Source organism: Cryptomeria japonica, chromosome 6 (assembly GCF_030272615.1).
Source record: "Cryptomeria japonica chromosome 6, Sugi_1.0, whole genome shotgun sequence".
Taxonomy (NCBI): Eukaryota; Viridiplantae; Streptophyta; class Pinopsida; order Cupressales; family Cupressaceae; genus Cryptomeria; species Cryptomeria japonica.
The window spans coordinates 184121667-184144550 of NC_081410.1; the positions used below are offsets into that span (position 1 = coordinate 184121667).

The window sequence follows — 22884 nt, forward strand, 5'->3', positions numbered from 1 at the left end:
CAATGGTGGAAGCAGACGAGCAATAATATAAAAGAAAGTATAATTTCCAGGTCTAGTAATGGCGACGTTTGGAATCCTAGTCACGAAAGGTTTCAGTAAATTGGCAGAGAAGCGAGTGGGGAAATAGATATTCGACATGTGAAGATAGGAAACCCACCTGTTCTTATACGGTGGTAAACGAAACCCTAATTTTACAATTTACACGTACGATTTCATGTAAATTATTGGAGATTACTGCTGCCATCATCCATCGCTTTCAGTCTAGCCCTAGTCCGACCGTTCACATTTTTCCATAGACGGTGCGTCCAAAATTACGTTCACGTGATACTCATTTCCCCATCACTAGCTTTTATATGGTCAGAAATGTTTCCAACTTTCGACAACTATTTTTGGTTGGGTTAACTGCTGCCTCCATATCTGTCTATTGGTGTCGTTGTTTTTCTCTGTGAACTTATTTGCCCATTCAACTTTAAGTTTGGTGTCATCTTCTTGTAACATGTATCTTATTCTTGCTGTGCTTTTTCCAGTGTGGATGATCATTGCTCAAATAGGCTTCAAGAGTTGATGGTACTTTCACCTTTCTCCTGAAATCCTTGTGAGTGCAATTCTTTTCTCTTTCTATGCACAGGTCCAATCATCATGGAGCTTTTCTAATTGGACGATATAGAGGACTGCAAAATTTTTCTCTTAGTTAATGATATAAGATTAAAGGCATAATATACTATCTTCTTGATATTTTCGTGAATTTGATTATGTGAATTTATCTGTTGAGGATTCTTTGGAGGTTTCCAAATGAATTCAGGTAGCCAGACAGATCAATGATAGTTGATAACTGTAAAACTTCAGGGCGTTTAGGGAATCTGTATATCTTATCTGCTTTGCTTCCTTTGATAATAAGAATCTTCATTTCATGATTTCTGCATCAGAGGAACATTTTTTTCCATTTTTCTATCGTTCTCTATCTTTTGATCGAATCTGGATTGATGGCATAATGTCAGTCAACGCTTGATAATGCGCACCTTATCATCAATACAACTACCCCCGTTATGTCCGCCTGTGAATACATATGATAAAGTCTAAAATATGTGTTTTGAAGTCAACCGATTCATTGAGTTTGCAGCTGGCCAGCAATTCTTTTACCCTTATTAAAAATAAATGAAGACGACTCTTTATTTTGTGGGCACCGAAATATAATTGTTCTTTTGTTTTGCAGCTTGGCCGACTTGAGCAGCAAGAAAAATTCTCAAAGGATGGAAATGCCATCCACTCAATGGTGGTCAGATCTGGTACAGATTGTCTCTCCTAATAGTAGAACTAGAAACTAAATAACTCTGGTTTATTGCATGAAGAGATTTTACAATTCATATTTAGAATGTTATTTCTGCATAAAATTTGGTAGAGTTTTTCAAGTTTCTAATAGTAGAATTAGAAATTAAATAACTTTGGTTTATTGTATAAAGAGATTTCTATTGTTTTAGATATTGTTGTTTCTGGATTAAATTGTTTTTACTTTTTTTGAATTAAAGTTGTCCATCACATTCTTAATAGAGAGCCAAAAGAATCTTAATGTGAAAATGATCCAAAGGATTGAGCTTAATTGGTTAAAACAGTGGGTTTTCATTGTGCAGACTCAAGCTCAATTTTTCATATGGACATCTAAAGTCAAATTCTAAGTTGTGACTCTTGGTGCTCCATAATTGACCTCTAATATTAGAAGTGGTTTCTAACTAAAAATGATTTTCTAAATAGCTACTCTTGATCTTCTTCCATAAATAATTTCTATTATGTTATATTGATCTTATATTGGTGTTTGAATGAACAAGATATTTGTTTTGTTATAATTGATATGCACTTAAAAAAAGGTGAAAATGAGAAATTATTTGGATTATTGTTTGTTACAGACGATGGATGATCCGCTGCAAGTAATGCAGAACAACAGCAATGTATACGAGCCAACTGCAGAGCAGCTTGCGGCTCTAATGGGATACCAGAACAATAATAATAACTTGGATCTGGACACTCTTTCCTATCCTAGCAATAATACAAAGCTTTCGCAGGTGGGAGTTCGGACAAGGCCGTGTGAAAGTGGTTCTTATTACGAGAGGCCTACGAAACAGATAAAAACAATCAACTGGGATTCCAGTTCATCTCGTGGGCATGGGCAGCCACAGTTTTCAGGCAAGGTTTCCACAGCTCCCTCTGTTTACGTATCCAATTGCCAACAGATTAATTCTCCGCTGGAGAATTACATAAGAAACCTGTTGAAGCTCAAGGACAAATCTGACTGCACTAATGTTAATGCGGCCCCAAACACGCCCACCATTAATGGCGAAATCCCTGTGGAAAGCTGCATCTCAAACATTTCTAATTCTGTGGACACAAGTGCCCTTAACATTTCGTCTGCCCCAGCCAAGATGTTTAGGCAGAATCAGGGAAACAAGCCACACTCCAATGTGATAAAGCAAGTAACGAGTCATACTCAGGATCACATCCTGGCTGAGAGGAAGCGGCGGGAAAAGCTTAGCCAGAGATTCATCGCTCTCTCTGCCATTGTTCCTGGCCTCAAGAAGGTAACACCAATAATTTCATCCTTAAATTCCAATTCAAATTTTCAATCATGTGCTGTAAAATTTATGGTTTTTGGTTGGTTCATAGTTTTGGTTTTATGACAGATGGATAAGGCCTCTGTTCTGGGGGATGCCATAAAGTATGTGAAGCAGTTGCAGGAGAAGGTGAAGGTAATGGAGGAACAGGGTCCTAAGAAAACTGTGCAGTCCGTGGTGTATGTGAAGAAGGTGGAGCTGGTTTCGAATCCCGAGGACGACAAACTTTCTTCAGCTTCCTCTTCTAATTCTCCCTCTGCTGTGGAAAATGGTCCAGAAGGGGTGTTTACACCAGAAATCGAGGCTCGACAAGTGAACAAAAACATTCTAATTCGAATCCATTGCGAGAAGAGAAAAGGACTGCTGGTAAAGTCCCTTGCAGAGCTTGAAAGGCTTGATCTCACTGTCATGAATGCCAGTATTCTATCTTTCACAGAGACAACCCTCGACTTAACTTTTACTGTTCAGGTAACATGACACAAAATACAGATGACTTTTACAATGCAATTATGATCGCATGATTGCTTCTGAAATGCTTCAGTCAGCTTTTAAAAGATTTTCAATGACTATTTAGGTTTACTATAAATTCTCAATGTTTTTCATTTACATCGCTTCATCTGTCTAACCCAAAGAAGATAGATCTCAATTGGGTGTTTCTATCTGCATTAAATTGACTGACCCAATTCATTATCTTTGGTGGCAGATGGAAGAAGCGTGTGATTTGAGTGTGACAGAAATAGTGAAGGCTTTAAAGGCTCTCTTCAATAACATGGCCTAGAAATGTAACTGTGGTCATTAAATGAAGCAACAATAAAACCTCTAGTGTCTGATGTATGCAGACAGGACTGAAGAATAATTTTCTTGTATAAGTTTAGCGTGAAATCTTTTTATCAGAGTCATGTCATTCATGTACAAAATTGCTTGCAGCAGCCGTTTGTTTCAGAGGGAATTTTTTTCTAAGGCATTCATAGCCTTGTTCCATCCCTTTATTTTTGGTAATGCTGTTCGCATTATTGGCTTTTTTTAAGGATATAATATCCTTTTCTTTTTACTCATTTAACGTGGCTCAAAATGTAATGACATTATAAATCTGGTTAGATCATGATTATTCTGAATATTCTGGTTCTTTGGCTTATTTGGGCCTGGCTTTTTTATATGACTCATTGTTATTAAATGCTTAGCACGTTGCTGTCAGTATTGTTATATAATTGTTCTAGAGCATTTTCCTAGCTGTTTTCAGGTGAGCGAAAATTATCAGGCAGGTACAGGATAAACATTAAACAAGATTAAAATGATTAGCATGTCCTCAAAACTAAAATAGTCCTTTCCTATTTGAATTTCGTTAATTTAATATAGTCTTTCAATTTTGATATTATTCTTATTATAATTAACATAAAACTGATTTGCAACATTTGTTTGGTGTTTAAGGCATTGAGCTTAATTGATTAAAACATTGAATTTTCATTGTGGAGATCCAATTAAATTCTTCATAAGGCATCTAAAGTAGAATTCTAAGTTGGAACTCTTTGTGTTTCATAATTGGTTTCTAAAAAAAATGTGAATTTCTAAATAGGAACTCTTTTGTATTGGTCTAATGTTGATGCTCATATGAGCAAGATATTTGTAATCAATATTCAATTAAAAAGAATATTTGTTTGATATAATAAATTAAAATAAATATTCGATCAAAAATATAATAATTTTCTTTTTCAATTGATTTTTACAATTGTAGTGGGGAAAAAGCGAACCACTTTGAAAGGCCTTTGGTAACTTCTCAATGACTCACTCAATCTACCTCTTCACTCAGGATAAGCACAAAGTGTGATAGTTGTTAAGTGTCAGTAGATCACAAGGTTCTAATTATAGAATCTAAAAGGGAATGTCATAGAGATCTTCTAGTGACCTCCTTTAACTCTTTGCCCAAGGACGCACATGCAGGTCATGGATGACAATGTGGCACACTGGCACCCCATACGAGTAGAGTATGAAGTTCCATACCAAAAAATACAAAGCGACTAAATATAAGTTTTAATGTGTTCTAAGCATGATAAATGCACAACAAAAATTAAACTAAATGTAAATGAGATGTAAAAAGGCAAGGGAAAGGAAGAATATGATACAACAAGTCCACAAATGAGCCTCCAACAAAGATAGCCCTTTCTTCAGCAACCTACACACAAAACAAAGAGACAAAAATGTCGGAGCTATGTTTTAGAGGTCTATCATAGTTAGACCCTCATTTCAGTGTTTCCACCTCCAAAAACAATCAAGATAGATAATGAATAAACCAATAAATGAGATACAAAATAAAAGAGATACTAGATATGTTATGGAGATAGATAAGATGATAAATAGAAAAAAAAAAGGGAAGAAACTCCCCTTCCACACCCAAAAAGCAGAGAGCTTGCTGGAGAGAAGAAGAAACATTGAACCCCCTTGAAATATGAAGTCGTGATGATGGTGATGGGGTCTCAAGCATGAAGTAATGAAGAGAGCCAAGAGAAAGCTTCAAAATGTGAGAGAACAAAAATATGTGTGAGAATATTTCTAAGATTGATCAAATTGCTAGAGAGATTCATTCAAATGCCAAAGAGACCAAAATGAAGCCCAAAAAGACAAGATAGACAACTTGGAAGTGAACATGACACCAATGCATGCTATAGAAGGCATTACAACCTCTACCAATCGTAGGTGTAATACTCCAGTAGCCACCTTTGAACTACATCTTCATGGGATGCTACCACGATGTGTAGGTGTTTCTGTGACATGTTGTTGTTGTCCACAAGTCTTATAGTCAACAGGGTTAGAGAAAGGACAAAAGTGAGGCTAACAAGGCAAGCTGAGCGGATGAGAAAACAAAAGATAAAGGGTTTCTCCAATCAATATAAAGTGAAGGCACTTATGTAGCATGAAATTGCATGGAGCGCAATTTACGATGTTACAACAATCAATGTGTTTAATTATATATATTATTTTAAATAATTATTTATATCAATTTATGTAATATTAATTATAATTTAAATTACATATATATGTGATTGAAATTTCTTAAGTATTAATATTGATTATGATATAATGAAGTTTATGAGAAGACAAATTCAAAGATATTGAAAGGTATCAAAAGATTCATACAACTTCAAATTGTGACATTTATAAAATACAAATGTCAATATGTAAATTTTGGAGATAAATGTTAAGAGATATTTTTTAGATGGAAACAACTTCGAAATAACTTCACAATTTCTAATTTTAAATAGTTCAAATATTAATGTTTTTAGATATAATAGTCATGATTTTTATAAGGACCTCTCCCTTAAATTTTGTGTGTGTGACATTTTCTTAACTATTAATATTGTTCTTGAGATATCGAAGTTTACAAGAAGAAAAAATCAAAGATATTGAAAGTTATCAAAAGATCCGTACAACTTCAAATTGTGGCATGCATAAAATACAAATGTCAAAAAGCATAATTTGGAATTAAATGTTAAGAGATATTTTGAGATGGAAACAACTTTGAAATAACTTCATATTTCCTAATTTTAAATAGTTCAAATTTTATTGTTTTTAAATATGATAGTCGTGATTTTTATAAGGACCTTTCACTTAATTTTCTTATATATGTGATTGACATTTTCTTAACTATTAATATTGAATTTGAGATAATGAATTTTACAAGAAGAAAAAATCAAAGATATTGAAAGCTATTAAAAGATTCATACAACTTCAAATTGTGACATGTATAAAATACAAATATCAAAAAGTATGTTTTGAAGTTAGATGTTAAAAGATATTTTTAGATGGAAAAAAAATTAGGATATCTTCATGATTCCTAATTTTAAATAGTTCAAATATTATTATTTTTAGATATAATAGCCATGATTTTTATAAAATTCTCTCACTTAAAACTCAACAAAATTCATTACAATAAGATCTCAAAAGAAAATTCTATTGAAACTAATCTTATATTCAAAATATCTAAAACATATGTAACTATAAAAGAAGATAAACAATGAAAAAATAATCATAATAAAAAACCAATAAAAATTTTCAATTTCAAATGGCTCCTCATCTCTCATGATATAATGCTAAATCCTCATGATCCACCACAAAATCCTCTCCTTACTAGACCTTACATCTACAATCCATAAATGCTACTATATAGACCTTACTCACAAAGGGGTCAAATTATACACCAATCAAATATGATAACAAATTTTAATTTCCTAAAGCATCACACACGACATCCTTATAATCCAAAATATTAAATTTCAAAATATTTTTGTCCCACCCAATTTTATGTATAAAGGATTTAATACCATTTAGATATTTGAGAAAATTATAAAAATTATAATATGATTATGTGAGGGACTATGTGTATATTTTTTTAAATCAAATCAAATAGAAACATTACTTCTATATTCATCCATAGAAAGATCTTATATTTTATCCATATTAACTCAATAGTTATGTATTACATTTATTTTTTGATAGTAGCTACAACTATTTATAGACGTGAATTATATTTTAAACCTTACACTTACACTTCATCCACAAGATTATATAAATACTAAATTACATTAAATCCTTTCTTGAAAGCATTTATTACTCCTTCTACTATCATATTTCTATAATATAGAAAAGCTATAATATCCATCCCTATTATTAATGCTTCCAATTTTGTCTCATTGTTTATTTTATTTACAAAGAATAATAATAATGGACCACCATATAATATCTTGTAATATGTGTTTCTTGAAATCAAACCTCTATTCAGTTTGCTTATATTTATTTTAAAAGCCCCATCAATAATTAATTTTGTGTCTCTGGAATCAAACTTTCATTTACTTTGTTTGAATTTATTTTAGAAGTCCCATCAATAATTAATTTCATAAATCTAGAGGAAATCAATGATCCTTATCTACTTCTCTATCCTCCTTGTTTATATTGTTTTCCTCTTACCCCTTGAATGTAGAGGATAGTCCAAATATTATTAATCTCTATTTCAATTTTTCAATTTATGTTTTTAATATTTATTAATTTTATTTAATTTTAATTATGAAATAATTTTAAGAAAACAAATTTGGTGTAAAATATAGAATCTTTTTTTACACAAATTTCTAATATGAATTAATCTCTTAGTTTCATCATATTGTAAAACATTTTTTATTAAGGGTGGATAGATTCATACTAATTAGTGATTAACATTTATAAATGCTATTTTAATATGTGTACATATCATTTATTCTATAATATTTTTGAGAAATTATGTGTAAATTATAAATTATAAATAATATTTATTTAATCGTATATACAATTTTGATTCACACTATATCTATATCTTCTTATGAAATTATTTGATAAATTAAAATAAGATAATTATTCATTGATTTACATGATTGATGGTACAGTAAACATATTTATGATTATTAATTATCTTTTTAAGTAATTTATAATTGATACATACCTATTTTATGACCTATTTTATGTATAGTAGAGATGTATCATAATGTGAATGCCTATCCTATTATTTTACTCACACTCTTATGTTGCATCTCTCATAGAAGAATTTTTGTTTGTTTTATCAAAAATTATTGCATTCTATTAATACAAATATCAATATAACTCCAACTTAAACGGAGCACTAACCCAGACTAATTTTTATATCTATAAATTTTATTTTTTATAGATAATTAATGCTGTTAATACATAATCCATTAGTCAACGATTCCGTTAGCTTTTAATTAATTCACCTCAATTTTTATATTTGACACTGAATAATACCCTGAAAAGCCTTAACGGTACACGATGAACGATGATTATTTTTTATACATAATCTTAAAACGTGCAAATTAAACAAATACGTATCCTTCTAGAAGATTTTAAAATGTCAATATTCGTCTGCTGATATGTTCCCCACCTTCTACGCAAAAGATATTAATTGGTGGGAAGAAATTTAGCGGAGAAGAATGCGGAGCATTCTATTTGTCAAACTCTACCGCCGCTAAATGGAAGATTACATGCTCCAATTTTCATCCAATAACACCGACAAGTTATATTTATTATTATTTTTTTTTTAAACTGCATTGCCAATCAATCCAGTTTTGTCGGTGGTCGGTACCAAATAATAAAGTGAAAGTTTTCTTGGAAAAAATTATATAATAGTGTACTTATTTTCTATATAGTTGTATAAAAAGATTTTAATTTTAATATTGTAGATCTAATTAATTTTATTATGTATATGTATGAGTTGATATTTTTTTACTGTATCAAAATTATAACAAACCAACAACTTAAAATTGATGTGTCTAATTTTCTTGATAGTAAATATCAAATGAAAGGTTTTTCTTTTTATTTTATTAAAAAAATATTTTCATTAGATTGTACTTATAAAATTGCCATTGATTGTTTGACTTCAGAAATAGTTTTAAAAGAAAGTCATCATGATACAGTTGTATAAAAAGACTTGACATTACAATGTAACCAATTCTACTACATGTGTATCTCTAAATGATTTTTATTCAATATTTTTTTGACTTGCATCAAAATTATATCATATCAGTATGTTTGTAAATGATGTTTAATCTAATATTATTTTTACTCAAATAAAAATTATAACATACCAACTTAGAATTGAGGAATGACCACATGAAAAAGTGAAAAAGTTTTCTCTTTGTATTTTAGTGGAAGATTTTATTTAAGAAATTGTACTCTACAAGTATTGTTTGACTTCGGAAGCATTTTATGTTTAAATAAAGTACTCCATAAATAATTTCAAAACTAAAATTAAAAAGAATTGTATTTTTTAAGGCGACGGTTGGATAAATCGACTATTTTCAACAATACAACACAACCAATTCTATTAGACCTAGGTACTGTTAAGACAATGTCAATTGACTTCAAATCTGGTCCGGAACGTGTTGTTTGCATATCCTCACAATAATGATAAATGCTCTCAAAATCAAACTTATATTTTTCGCAAAGATTCTATCTAAGAAATTGTATAGTATTCTAGAATAATTTCAAACTAAAATAAATCAACTAATTTCAATACAGACAACACAATCAATTCTAATCAATATAAATATTAAAAAAACTTTTACTTAATATAATTTTGAATGATGTTGAAATTATACCAACCCTTGACTTAAAATCATCCTCTTAACCAACCAATTTTGATTTGTCCATCTGAAAAAGCTATATACTGTTGAGACAATGCCAAATCTGGTGGGGTTGCAAGCTTAATGGTGTGTGAATATGTGAGTGCATGACTTGACAGAAATGATAAAAGCTCTCCAAATCAAACTTGTCCATATTTAGAAATGCTCTAAAGCTTGTCTTTACTTTAAAAGTGACCGTTTTCGACGATTCCATTTACACGGAGTAAGTAGACTTTTGACCGTTTGATTGTAGCTTCCTTTTCACGCAATCTTGATAAAGTCGTTAATATCAGCGAACTCATTTGGATGTAGTGTAATTTCTAGATCACCTTCAACACCTTTATGCAGTCTTTTCATCCAGTTTGTATTGAAGAATAAAATCATTTTGAAAAGTCGGTGGATGGAATTCAATTCAGAAAAAAGAATTTTGATAGAGATGGGTACGGTCGGAAAGCCCCGGACTCACCAAAATCAAACCATTTAATAATTATTATGAAAAAATAGTGATAACTAAAGGAGGGCCATATAAAAAACTTTGGTGAATATGGTATGCACATATCCTTATCTCTCATGATATAGTTAACAATAACTAGACTTTTTTTAATACTTTAAGGGATAGAATAATATATTTTGTGTGAAGGTTGGTAAGCAATTCTTTTCTAGTCTATCGCTATCATCATTCATTTATTTGACTTTGTATCTAGTTATATTTATCATTTTGATTTGAACTTCAAAATTTTAAATTGATATTTTTGAATTAGATGTTTTGTATTTCTCTTTCATTAGTTAATATAAGTTGACCTCTTCGATCTATTTTTTTAAAATGTGTAATAAACTTGCTTTATATAATTAATATATCACTTATTTATTAAAAGATTTGAATAAAATATAATATATTTTAAATCGTATAATAGGGTGGTGTAGTTAAGGAATAATTATAATTCATTTTTATTGTTTAGGAGTCATTAGAAGAGCATTCATATGAGAGAATCACATCAAGATCATAGAACACCTTAATTGTGTCATCAACTTGCATCATAATCTTAGACCTATTGTAACTTTACCTATTCTTTAAACGTGGTCTATTACCATCTAATTAATTGTCCTAGGCAGTTGATTGAAGAGAACGTAACCCTTGCATAACAAGTTCCCAAGTGTTGTATGTGGCACCCCACTTCAACATAGCTTTTAAACAAGGTAAGGTGAGAAAATTCTAGTTATTAAATTTTAGCTAGCTCACTTTTGTTGCTTAAGGCTCCATTCCATGTATCAATACACTTTCACTAGTCTAGGTTTAATTATGTGCCCTAAGTGTCCTAACACATTTTGTAGGCACATATATGAACAAGGTGAAAAATGTTCAATTTATATATTCTAAGGCATTCATTTGATCTTTTTAGAACATATTTTTTAAAGATATTAGTGTTAGGTAAATACCTAGTGTCCACCTCGACTACCATAAGTTTTGCCAACCAAAAATCTTAATATAACTACATGCAAAACTATGCCTCTAAAGTGGAATCGGGACACAAACTTATTCCCCACATTAACCCCTAGAGGAATTAAAAGAAGACCACAAATCTATGAAAAAAATAAGAAAAATAAAATTAACACTTCAAGAACAAGAATGTAGAAGAAAAGAAGATGTACAGACAAAAGAGAAGAAATAGTGATATGCATGGGAAAACCATTTTGGGTAATAAATCTCTCTCCAAATCATAGAGCTGGTGTATTATTAAATAACATATAATCTAGTTATAATACACTTCTAGCATCATGTCTTGATAGGGATAAAATCATCTTACTCCTTTGGAGGATAACTAGCAATGTAAGATTGCAACAAAAACTCTTCAAACATCTCAACTCAAACATCCAAATAAATAGACAAACACCAACAAGAAATCCATAAGTTGTTTTTGGAAAACCATGAGCCAACCAAGGGAAGAATGGTGCCTAATGTTCATGGCCCAAATTCTAATGTATCCCTTCATGATGTGTCTAATAGGCTAAAATGGTTATGTCATAAAATATCATAATTGTTTCATATTCCACTCACCAACTTGGGTGTGTCGTTTTGGCTTTATTATCCCATTCAAATATGTTTTATAAAATGTTTCATAAACTATCATAATGTTTTTCCAATGTCTTCGCCCACTATGTAACTCTCCTCTTCCCATAGAATCTTTTATAAGTAACTCTCACATTTTTACAATGGAAAATGACATTAGCTTCTCTTACAACTTCATACATACACATCATACAAATGAATACATATGGCATAAAGGCCAGGCCATGAGGATCACACCTCATTTCCAAAATGAAGATAAAATAATTCATAAATACAAACAAATAAATATTTTTGCTATCAATACTTGCAAGGTGTATCACACATTAATCCCAACATTATTCCACTCGTCACATAACTTGCAAGATAAAAAGGGAACCTCGAACAATTTTGTGAAAAAAAAAGGGTACCATCATGTTATCTTAACAAGACCTCACTATGTTTAAGAGCTTCACAAAATCATCTATGATAGTCAACTTTGGAGTACACTCTAATCCAACTCAAGAGTATCATATGGAGCTATAGTAATTGTTAGTGTGAATATGGTACTTTATCTAACTAGTTCATATAGTTATCCATCTTAGGTCATTTTCACATCTTATTAAACTTAAGTTTACTTAGGGTCTACATGTGATATTTACCAATTTTTGTCTCATTTCATAAGATTAAAATGCTTCTCACAATCTTATGATACTTAAATCTAGTTTATGTCTCATATCATAAGATTTAGACACTTGTCATAATCTTAAATGATATCTTATCTCTTCCCTTCGCCTATATAACCAAGGGATTCCCTTTGAATTCTTACTTCTAAAGCTCATTGTTAGCTTGCATTCTCTTGAGTGGAATGTAGTTTATTCTTTCTCATTCCTAATTTCTATATTTTCTTTTCTTCATTCATTTGCATCTTGGATAGGCTATTAAGCCAATTATCACATGGCATCAAAATTGTTGCAAATTGAGAAATCTAGGGGTGTAGAGCTATTATTTTTCAACACATAAGTATGCTCTTCTCTTGCATCCTTGGATGACCAAGAGAATCAGAAAATTGTGAAGAAAATACCCATTTCTAGAGGGGTTCATACTTTGACTTATCAGTTACAAGTCATTTGAAGCTTCGTCGAGAAATTTTGAGCTCAAAATTGAGTTTAGTGTAATTGATAAAGTCAAGTCAACTCTTTATTTCCCCTAATTTGAACACTGGAGGTCAAATCTTCAAGGTTTGAAGTGGGGAGTTCTTTAAAATCAACTTTCAAATAGTTGAATTTTGACAAATTTACCAGGTGAAGCAACTTTATTTCTCAAAAATTCATTCATCTTTTAATGATTTTTTCAAAAAGTTAAGGTTTTAACTTTTTTCAATAAAATAAAGAAAAGAGTTAATGTTTTACCTTTTTAAAATCAAAAAAGAGAGAGAAATAAAGTCAACACATTTATGAGATCACGTGTTGAAATTAAGTCTTCACACGGAAACACATTTAATTTCAATATAAAGCTTTTATGATAAATTTTTACAAGTGGAGCTATAAAGTCTAAAGCTTTTATGATAATTTTTTTATAGTTGAGCTATTTAAAGTCAAAAGATTTTATGATAAAGTTTTAAACATTAAGTTTTCATTGGACCGAAAGTTTAAGCCGTGTCAAAGCAATTACTATATTTTATTTTTAATCTTTGCTTTCAGATTTGTCCTTGATGTCAAATCTTACCGTATATTTGACCATTTTCTAAGAGTAACAAAGTTGTATATTTGGCTAGAATTCTTTGGTGAAGGTTTTAAATATTTGGAGGCTTCTATATTTGAAGATTGGCTAAATTTAGTAGTAGCTAAATTTTTTGAAGAAAAAAAAATTGGATCTTGACACATAAGTTTTAAGATCAACTTTGACAGCGCATAACTCAAGCTCTCGACCTCTGATTTTAGTGCAATTTTTTATTTATTTTGGCTATCTTTTTGTGCTCTACATGATGGTGAAGATGTTTTTCAATTTTAGTGCACATTTTTTTTAAGAATTTTCATATTCTCATACATGAAACTACCTTGTTTTCATTTTACAAACTTCAAAGTTGCATAAATTTTGCATATGACTTTGAATTAATATGATTTTTTTTAAAAGTGCATACTTTTCATGTACATTATAATGGTGTTGATTATTTTACTTGGTTTTATATCAAATTCATACTTTCATGAGTATTTGTAAAAGCATTGAATTCAAATCCACTTAGTGTTTGTTATTGGTGGTAATTGTAATAGCACTAAAAAAAAAGTGTCAAATCATTTTTCGGGGGGGGGGGTAGGGGCAGCTGGCGAGAGGATCCTTTACTTGAGTGAATCAGGGGGGGGCTCTTGGTGTACTTGTGCTTGAGCATCTTTTAAAATTGTGCTTTATTTTCCTTCAAATGGGTCCATTTAATTTTTTATTGCTAACACCATACAACTACAATACATGGCATCAAAATGCATAGAATGCCTTAATGCAACTAGGGTTTGCACCTTATGTTGAGGGTATGTGCAGGATCATGGTGGGTCAAAACAAGCCCTTAAGTGGCAATGAAATTTTAGAAAAATAGATTTAGGCAACTTGATGTTAAATTTTGAATAAGTTATGAACATTATTTTAAAAATATGTAAGAATGGAATCTGTAGAAAATTGAATTTAGTTTCAAAGCTACTATTTTTTAGATTAAGGAAAAAAATAGGTTTTGAAGGAGCCCTGAAACCCTTTACAAATAAGATTCTAAAAGGATTAGAATCAAAACATCAGAACAAAATCCAAAACAAAACAGGTTGTAGAAGATAGAACAAAACATATGGCAGCCAAAGACCCAGCAAAAATCTAGACGAGCAACGAACCACAGACTAGTAATAAAAAAGAGACAGCACCAAAGAAATAGAGGACAAAAACTACATAAGGTTCTTAAGGGTCTCAACTACCTCTACCTCTAGGAGACTCATATTATTAGCAACAGACCTCAGCTCCTTGTAGTCTACACTTTGGGTGGCAACTTTCTTTTTCAAATTTCCCCTAGTCTTCTTACAAGGGAAAGAATCCCCCTGATTCTTGTCTTTATCATCATCCAAGCTACTATTTGTTTCCTGTTAAAAAAAATTTTAAAAATCTATTTTACAAAAATTTGAAATTTCAATGCAATAGTACTAAAATTTCAGGAAAAAGATAAGAAGTAGGTGTATGTCTGATCATCATAACCACAATCAAATCATAATATTTTTTATAAGATTTCAAATATAAGTAATAGACTCATGTTTGGATGTGACACATATTTTTTAATAATTTTTTTGAAGTAAATAATTAATTATGAATTTTTTACTAAAACTTTTCATAAATATAAAAAACTCGTATGTCTAACCACCTTAACTTGGTCAAAAATTTATGGAATTCAATTAATTTATTTATAATCCTATATCAGGCAAAGCATAAAATCTGATGCACGTTTTGGATTCAAAAAATGTGATACCGTTTGAAAGTTATGGATGTTTTTCAATCAGCCATAACTTACAGTTTTAAGATCAACTTTGATAGCGCATAACTCAAGCTCCCAACCTCTGATTTTAGTGCAATTATTTTATTTTTTTGGCTAATTTTTTGTGCTCTACATGATGCTGAAGATGTTTTTCAATTTTAATGCACACTTTTTAAAAAAATTTCTTTTTCTCATACATGAAACTACTTTGTTTTCATTTTACAAACTTCAAAGTTGCATAAATTTTGCATATGAGTTTGAATTAATATGATTTTTTTTTAGAGTGCATACTTTTCATGTACATTATAACGGTGTTGATTATTTTACTTGGTTTTATATCAAATTCATACTTTCATGAGTATTTGTAAAAGCATTGAAGTCCAATCCACTTAGTGTTTCTTATTGGTGGTAATTGTAATAGCACTAAAAATAAAGTGCCAAATGATTTTTTTTTGAGGGGGTAGGGGTGGGTGGCGAGAGGATCCTTTACTTGAGTGAATCAGGGGGGGCTCTTGGTGTACTTGTGCTTGAGCATATTTTTCACTTGTGCTTTATTTTCCTTCAAATGGGTCCATTTAAATTTTTATTGCTAACACCATACAACTACAATACATGGCATCAAAATGCATAGAATGCCTTAATGCAACTAGGATTTGCACCTTATGTTGAGGGTATGTGTAGGGTCATGTGGTGGATCAAAAAAAGCCCTTAAGTGGCAATGAAATTTCAAAAAAATAGAGTTAGGCAACTTGACGTTAAAATTTGAATAAGTTATGAACATTATTTTAAAAATATAAAAAAATAGAATCTATAGCAAATTGAATGTAGCTTCAAAGCTACTATTTTTTGGATTAAGGAAAAAAAGGATTTGAAGGGGCCCTAAAACCCTTTACAAGTAAGATTCTAAAAGGATTAGAATAAAAAAATCAGAACAAAATCCAAAACAAAACAAGCTACAGAAGATAGAACAATACATATGGCAGCCAAAGACCCATCAAAAAACCAAATGAGCAACGAACCACAAACCAACAATAAAAAAGAGACAACACCAAATAAATAGAGGACATAAACTACATAAGGTTCTTAAGGGTCTCAGCTACCTCCACCTCCAGGAGACTCATATTATCAGCAACAAACCTCAGCTCCTTGTAGTTCGTACTTTGGGTGGCAACTTTCTTTTTCAAATTTCCCCTAGTCTTCTTACAGGGGTCAAAATCCCCTTGATTCTTGTCTTTATCATCATCCAAGCTACTATATGTTTCCTGATAAAAAAATTAAAAACATCTATTTGACAAAAATTTAAAATTTCAATGCAGTAGTACTAAAATTTCAAGAAAAAGATAAGAAGTAGGTGTATGTCTGACCATCCTAACCACAATAAAATCATAATATTTTTAATAAGATTTCAAATATAAGTAAGAGACTCATGTTCGGATGTGACAAATATTTTTTTGCAATTATTTTTGAAGTAAATAATTAATTATGAATTTTTTACTGAAACTTTTCATAAATATAAAAACTCATATGTCTAACCACCTTAACTTGGTCAAAACTTTATGAAATTCAATTGATTTATTTTTTATCCTATATCAAGCGAAGCATAGAACATGTGATGCACGTTTTGGATTCAAAAAATGTGATATTGTTTGAAAGTTATGGATGTTTTTCAATCAGCCTATCAATCAAAACTTTAGTCAAAATTGAATTAGAAAATCAATAATAATTACTTATTAAAGTCAAAATAAGGTAAACCTTATATTGTCGGAAAGTTGAGAATGTCCTTAAAAAAAATCGTCAGCCACCAAAGCGAAGTCTGGAGAAGCAAGGAACACTCAAAAAACATGTTTTTTTGTTGACTTTCCAAGTTTGGCATTTCCTAGTCTAATCCAAATGCAATCTCAAGCCAACTATCAAGATTTCAATTTTTTGTCAAAAATAAATTGGATATCGAATATTAATTTGATATCCGATTTTAATAATTTTTTATTATAAATATAATTAATAATATATAGTATATTATTATATATTGTATAGTATTAATATATTCGTATATAATATATTAATAATTAACATGTAATATATTATAATATTAATATATAATATATATTATATATATATTAATATTATAATATATAAATATATATAGATATATATATTATAATATATATATTAATATTATAATATATATATTAATATTATAATATATAAATATATATATATATTATTAATATTTTAATAATATATTAATAATAAAAGATATCGGATAATATCCAATATCCGACACCTTGTTTAGGATAGGGAGAGAAGGGGGGGGAGAGGGAGAGGGTGAGGGGGGAGAGAGAAAGAGAGGGGGGGATAAGAAGAGAAGGGGAACTTGAGAGAGAGAGAGAGGGGGGGGGGGGGGGTTGGAAAGGGATGCTTAGTAATCATAACATGGATGCTTGGTAATGACAAATGACAAATAAAAAATTGAGCTAAAGTGCATATTTTGTTATAAGAGCATCTCTTACTTGAAACAATCTTTGTTTCCTCAAAATGACAAGCACTGATGTTTTTCACACACCCAGATCGTCTAAACATATCAACCTCCACATACAACTTCTTTATGTATTTGAACACAACAAAATCTCCCATTTTCAAATTGTGATATTTGGAAAGAAAATTCCAACCACGTCCAAATTCTAGTTTATGATTTGCATTCTTTAACTCCAACTCACAGTCTTGTCCATTTGGGCTTTGCAACACCATATGGGAGAGCATATGATTGTCTTTCTCATCTATAAACTATGAAATAAATGCAAGAGGATTGTGGTACATAAAATAGAGTTGAGCATTGTTTATATTTTGCATATGATTGTCTTTCTCATCTATGAACTATGAAACAAATGCAGGAGGAATGTGCTACATGAAAGAGAGATGAGCATTGTTTATGATTTGCATATGATTGTCTTTCTCATCTATGAACTATAAAATAAATGCAGGAGGAAGGTGCTACATGAAAGAGAGTTGAGCACTATTTATGATTTGCATATGATTGTCTTTCTCATCTATGAACTCTGAAATAAATGCAAGAGGAATGCGCTACATGAAAGAGAGTTGAGATCTATTTATGATTTGTATATGACTCTCTCTCTCTCTCTCTCTCTCTCTCTCTCTCTCTCTCTCTCTCTCTCTCCATATCCCTCTCCCTATATCCCCTTTATCTCTCTAACTTTTCCTATATGGGAAGAAATTGGATATCGAATCTTTATCCAATATTTGATCTCTTTGCATTTGGGCCCCAAGGTAGAAATGTTGGTTGCCAATGAAAATTTTGGTGTCCATATAAAAAAAAACATTTAGGTATCGGATATCCGATATGTGGTCCACACAAAATAGGGTTGTGGATCATTTGGTGCATTCCAACAGTCCCTACATTCTTTTTGTAGACAACAAACATGGGTTTTGAGACATACAATGACAAAATTCTACTTTTTTTAGATTATTCTAGACAAATTTGTCATTGGGAATTATTTTAGAGAATCTTTGTGGAGGTATAATGGGGAGCAACAACCGTCGAAAGCAGAAACGTAAAAGAAATATTTCAAATGAACAAATTGAAGTATATAGACAAATAGATAGAGAAGGTCATAAGAGGAGAAGACAAGTTATGTCAAATATTGGTAAAGCCTTTGCAAATGTTACTTAAAGTGAAGAGGAAATTGAATTTGAAATGGTTAGCAAGTTATTTAAAATGAAAATGTAGATATTGATAGTGGAAATGTTGAACATGATACTCAAATTGGTAATGACAATGTTGAAATAGATATTTAAAATGTTAAACATGATATTGAATTTAGAAATGAAAATGTGGGAATTGACATTGAAGGTGAAAATCTGGGAATTTTGACATTGAAGCTGAAATTGTTCAACCAAGTGAACATTATGTAACATCAAATTACATGAGAAATGAAGACCCTCTCGTGGAAGAAAGACAAATTCCAAATTCAAGATCTTCAAGAACCCCAAAATGGTTACTTGAAATTGATGAGAACATTATTGGCAATCTTGAAGGCAAGGGGTCAACACAAACCATTGTTTTGGGCTACACAACTTTTCAACCAATAGTTTAGCAATAAGATAGTGACCGAGAAATGCCAACTTTTTGTTCACTTGCTAAAGATGCAAAGATAAAACCCTTGCTAGCCAAATTGAAGTTTTGTATGAACAAGAAGATGGAGAAAAAGTCTATTATTGTCATATATCTTTTTAATGCTCTCAATTCTATTAGAAATTATAGAAAGGAAAAAGATAAGAGATCCACTCAAAGAGTGATTATAACCTTCTTAGTAAGCCATCATTTGAGAAAGGCTCGCTTTATGAGACAAACTTGTGTTGATTTGAATATAAATCATAAAATTTTGGATAGAGCATCTGCAAGAAGAGAAAGAATCATTGATCCTCTTCAAAATGCTACATGGGCTTTTGGTGGGAGGCTTCCACATGTTGATAAGAAGTTGATTGACAATGTGAAGGAGGAAATTCAATAATTTTGGCACTCTAACTCTAGAGTATCACCCAATGTAAAGGATGTTTTAAAGTTAAGAATTGGCAATCGAGACTGCACACCGCATCCTAAACATTTCTTGGAATCAAGCCAAACAATGTTGTACATAAAAAAAATTGGGAAACACATCCAATTTTGCAAATATCACAAAGGGCCTTTGAATCTTTGAAGCCATTTGATGTTGGAGCATCCCTAGTTCATGGCAATCTTGCATCAACCAAAAATATTTTCCTTTTCGTTTCTCTTTTTGTTTGTAGTTTCAGCATTTCTTTCTGTGTGCACCAGATTTGGCTCACCAGATCCTGTGGAGTTGGATTCTACTTGAAGACTTCATCATGTTTCTTATTCCCGAACTACAAAGCATTTGGATTATTTTTCGGCAAGTTATCGCTATCGGTTTCCATGATAGTTTCCTGTTACCGGTTGACAATTTCGTGTTACTAGTTGCCTGGACCTATTTGTATTTATGATCTACCAGATCTCTTACTTAGCTTGCAGAGCCCTGAGTGTTGATTCCGATGTTCCTTGGTGTGTGACTGACCTTTCACATGATTTGCACTTCATCCTTTGGATTTTTCAAAAGGATTTCTTTGGCCGAGGCCAACCTTTTTGGTTTTACACGTTAGGTCTTGTTCTTCGGGTTTTGATCCCTTTTTAGGATAATTGGATCCCCTTGGATCCTATATCATTGTAATTATGCATTAGAATGTATGGAAGTAGATAGACTAAGTGTAGATGATAGATCTTGAGATTTGAGGTCCTGGTTGTGACCTATGTTGTACTTTGAGTATGTTCTAGTAGGCCTATGAGCCAGTTTTCTATAACCCGGTTGTTACCAGTTGGTTGTAATCAATTTTTATGTTATAATTCAATCTTTTATGTATTGCCTCCATCATATCTTTTTGTTTCCGTTGTGTTTACTCTTTCTTACCAGTTCAAACTGATCTCTTTGAGGTTTCTTCTTACCGGTAACTGCACCAAGTGGTATCAGAGCGAGTTTTCAGTTGTCCTGATAATTTTTTTGGTAGGGCCGCGAACTGTGGATCCGATCTGCAGCTCCAGAGGACTAGCAAAAGATGGTGTGGAGAGGAACTAGGAATAGTGGAGCACGTGGGAATGCAGACCCTACTGTAATGGAGATGTTGTGAGGGATAGAAACCTAGTTGGAAGTCGTGGAGATAACACAGAGAAGAGATCAACATATTGAAGATGTAAGTGAAGACGAAGGAGAAGAAGCCCTGGCTGAACAAGTAAACCCACCGGTAGTTGATCCGGATGAAGAGAGTTTTTTGAGGGTTTTGAGTAGGGCTAATATTAAACCACATTTTACCCCACCGGAATATGATAGAAAGTTAAATTGTGATGAATTAATGGATTGGATCTCAGAGATGGAAAAGTATTTTGATTTTGAGAACATCACAGAGGAAAGGAAGGTGGAATATGCCTATACCCAGTTGAAAGGTCATGCATCTCTTTGGTGGGAACATTTGTAGGTTGATAGACAAAGAAGAGGTAAAGATAAAATCAAGACTTGGGATCGGATGGTTGCTAAGTTGAAGTCAAAATTTATACCGGTTGATTATCAAGTGAATCTTTTCCAAAAGTTGCAGAATTTGAGACAAAGGGAATCTAGTGTAAAGGAATACACCGAAGCATTTTACAAGCTGAATATCAAATCCAGACATGTTGATGATGAAGCTAAACAATTTTCAAGATATTTGAATGGATTGTGGATGTCTATACAAGATGAAATCAGTTTGATCAAATTACAGTGTGTTGAAGAAGCTTACCAGTATGCCTTGAAGGCTGAAGAAAAGCTAAATAAGAGACATGAGTAGAGGCAGAGAGGTGGAGGTGGAAGGTTTACCAGAGGTAGATTTCAAGGAGGAAGAGGATATACCGGAGGTAGAGGAACCTGTACAGATCATAACAAGGACAAGGAAGTAAGCAAAGAAGGTAATTCATACCGGAAAGATGATAGAAATTTCTACCAGAGGAGAGAACCGGATGGCTACCTGAATGAGAATCTAGGAAGACAATACAAGAAGACATTTAGAGGTAATTTTTTTAGGTGTGGAAGAGAAGGGCATCATGCATTCGAAGGTAAGAAGGAAGAGAACATCGGAAGATCAGCAGTGGTGGAAGAAAACCCCACCAAATCAGCTAACAAATCGAAAGATGGAGAACTATTGATGAAGAGGAGAGTTTTGTGTCATACCAGAGAAGATGAAGAGCCCTTGTAGAGGAGAAATTTTTTCAAGACCAGATGTAAGGTATCTGGTAAAACCTGTTTGTTATTATTGATAGTGGTAGTTCAAATAATCTTGTTTCAAAAGAGATGGTGAATAAGTTAAACTTGGAGATATTGAAACACCCTAAGCCTTATCAGATAGCATGGATTCAAGATGAACATAATTTGTTGGTAAGTGAGAAATGTTTGGTGAAATTGAAAATTGGGAATTATCATGAAGTTTTGTGTGATATTATGCCTATGGATATCTATCACCTTTTGTTGGGTAGACCTTGGCAGTTTGATAGACAAGCAATACATGATGGGAGGAAGAACATATACACTATTGTTGCAAATGGGATGAAGCAAACCTTGTTACCTTTGGAGGAGCCTTTGAAAAGTGAAGTTTGTATGAATTATAGGATCTGTTTGGTGGATGGAAGGAAATTCCTATATGGAATGAGACATGAGAATGAATGTTTTGCCTTGGTTCCTAAGAAGTCTGAGAAACCAGAACCAGAAGAAGAACAACCAGAGGAGGTAAAGAAGTTATTGATAGAATATGAATACATCATTTCAGATAATGTTCTTTATGGATTACCACCGGTAAGAAGTATCACTCATTGCATGGATTTGATTCTTGGATCTAGTTTGCCTAGCAAAGTTGCACACCAGATGACACTAGCAGAGAATGAAGAGCTAAATAGACAAGTGCAAGAGTTGTTGAAGAAAGGTTTGATCAAAGAAAGTCTGAGCCCTTTTGCAGTACCATGTTAGGAACCAGGAAGGACAACTGAGGGGT

At 31.8% G+C, this 22884-nt stretch overlaps 1 protein-coding gene across 2 annotated transcripts; it reads left to right on the plus strand.

Annotated features, from left to right (window-relative positions):
* The first annotated feature begins 431 nt into the window (after positions 1 to 431).
* On the plus strand, positions 432 to 3711 carry LOC131077616 (transcription factor NAI1). 2 transcript variants are annotated; one of them, XM_058015148.1, is made up of 5 exons: positions 432 to 567; positions 1214 to 1286; positions 1902 to 2570; positions 2673 to 3071; positions 3307 to 3711. In XM_058015148.1, the coding sequence occupies exons 2-5, from the start codon at positions 1251 to 1253 to the stop codon at positions 3379 to 3381; spliced, it is 1179 nt and encodes a 392-aa protein (XP_057871131.1). In that variant the 5' UTR covers positions 432 to 567; positions 1214 to 1250; the 3' UTR covers positions 3382 to 3711. The 2 variants fall into 2 exon arrangements, with proteins under 2 accessions (XP_057871131.1, XP_057871130.1); XM_058015147.1 differs by having other exon boundaries at positions 434 to 595.
* The last annotated feature ends 19173 nt before the right edge of the window (positions 3712 to 22884 follow it).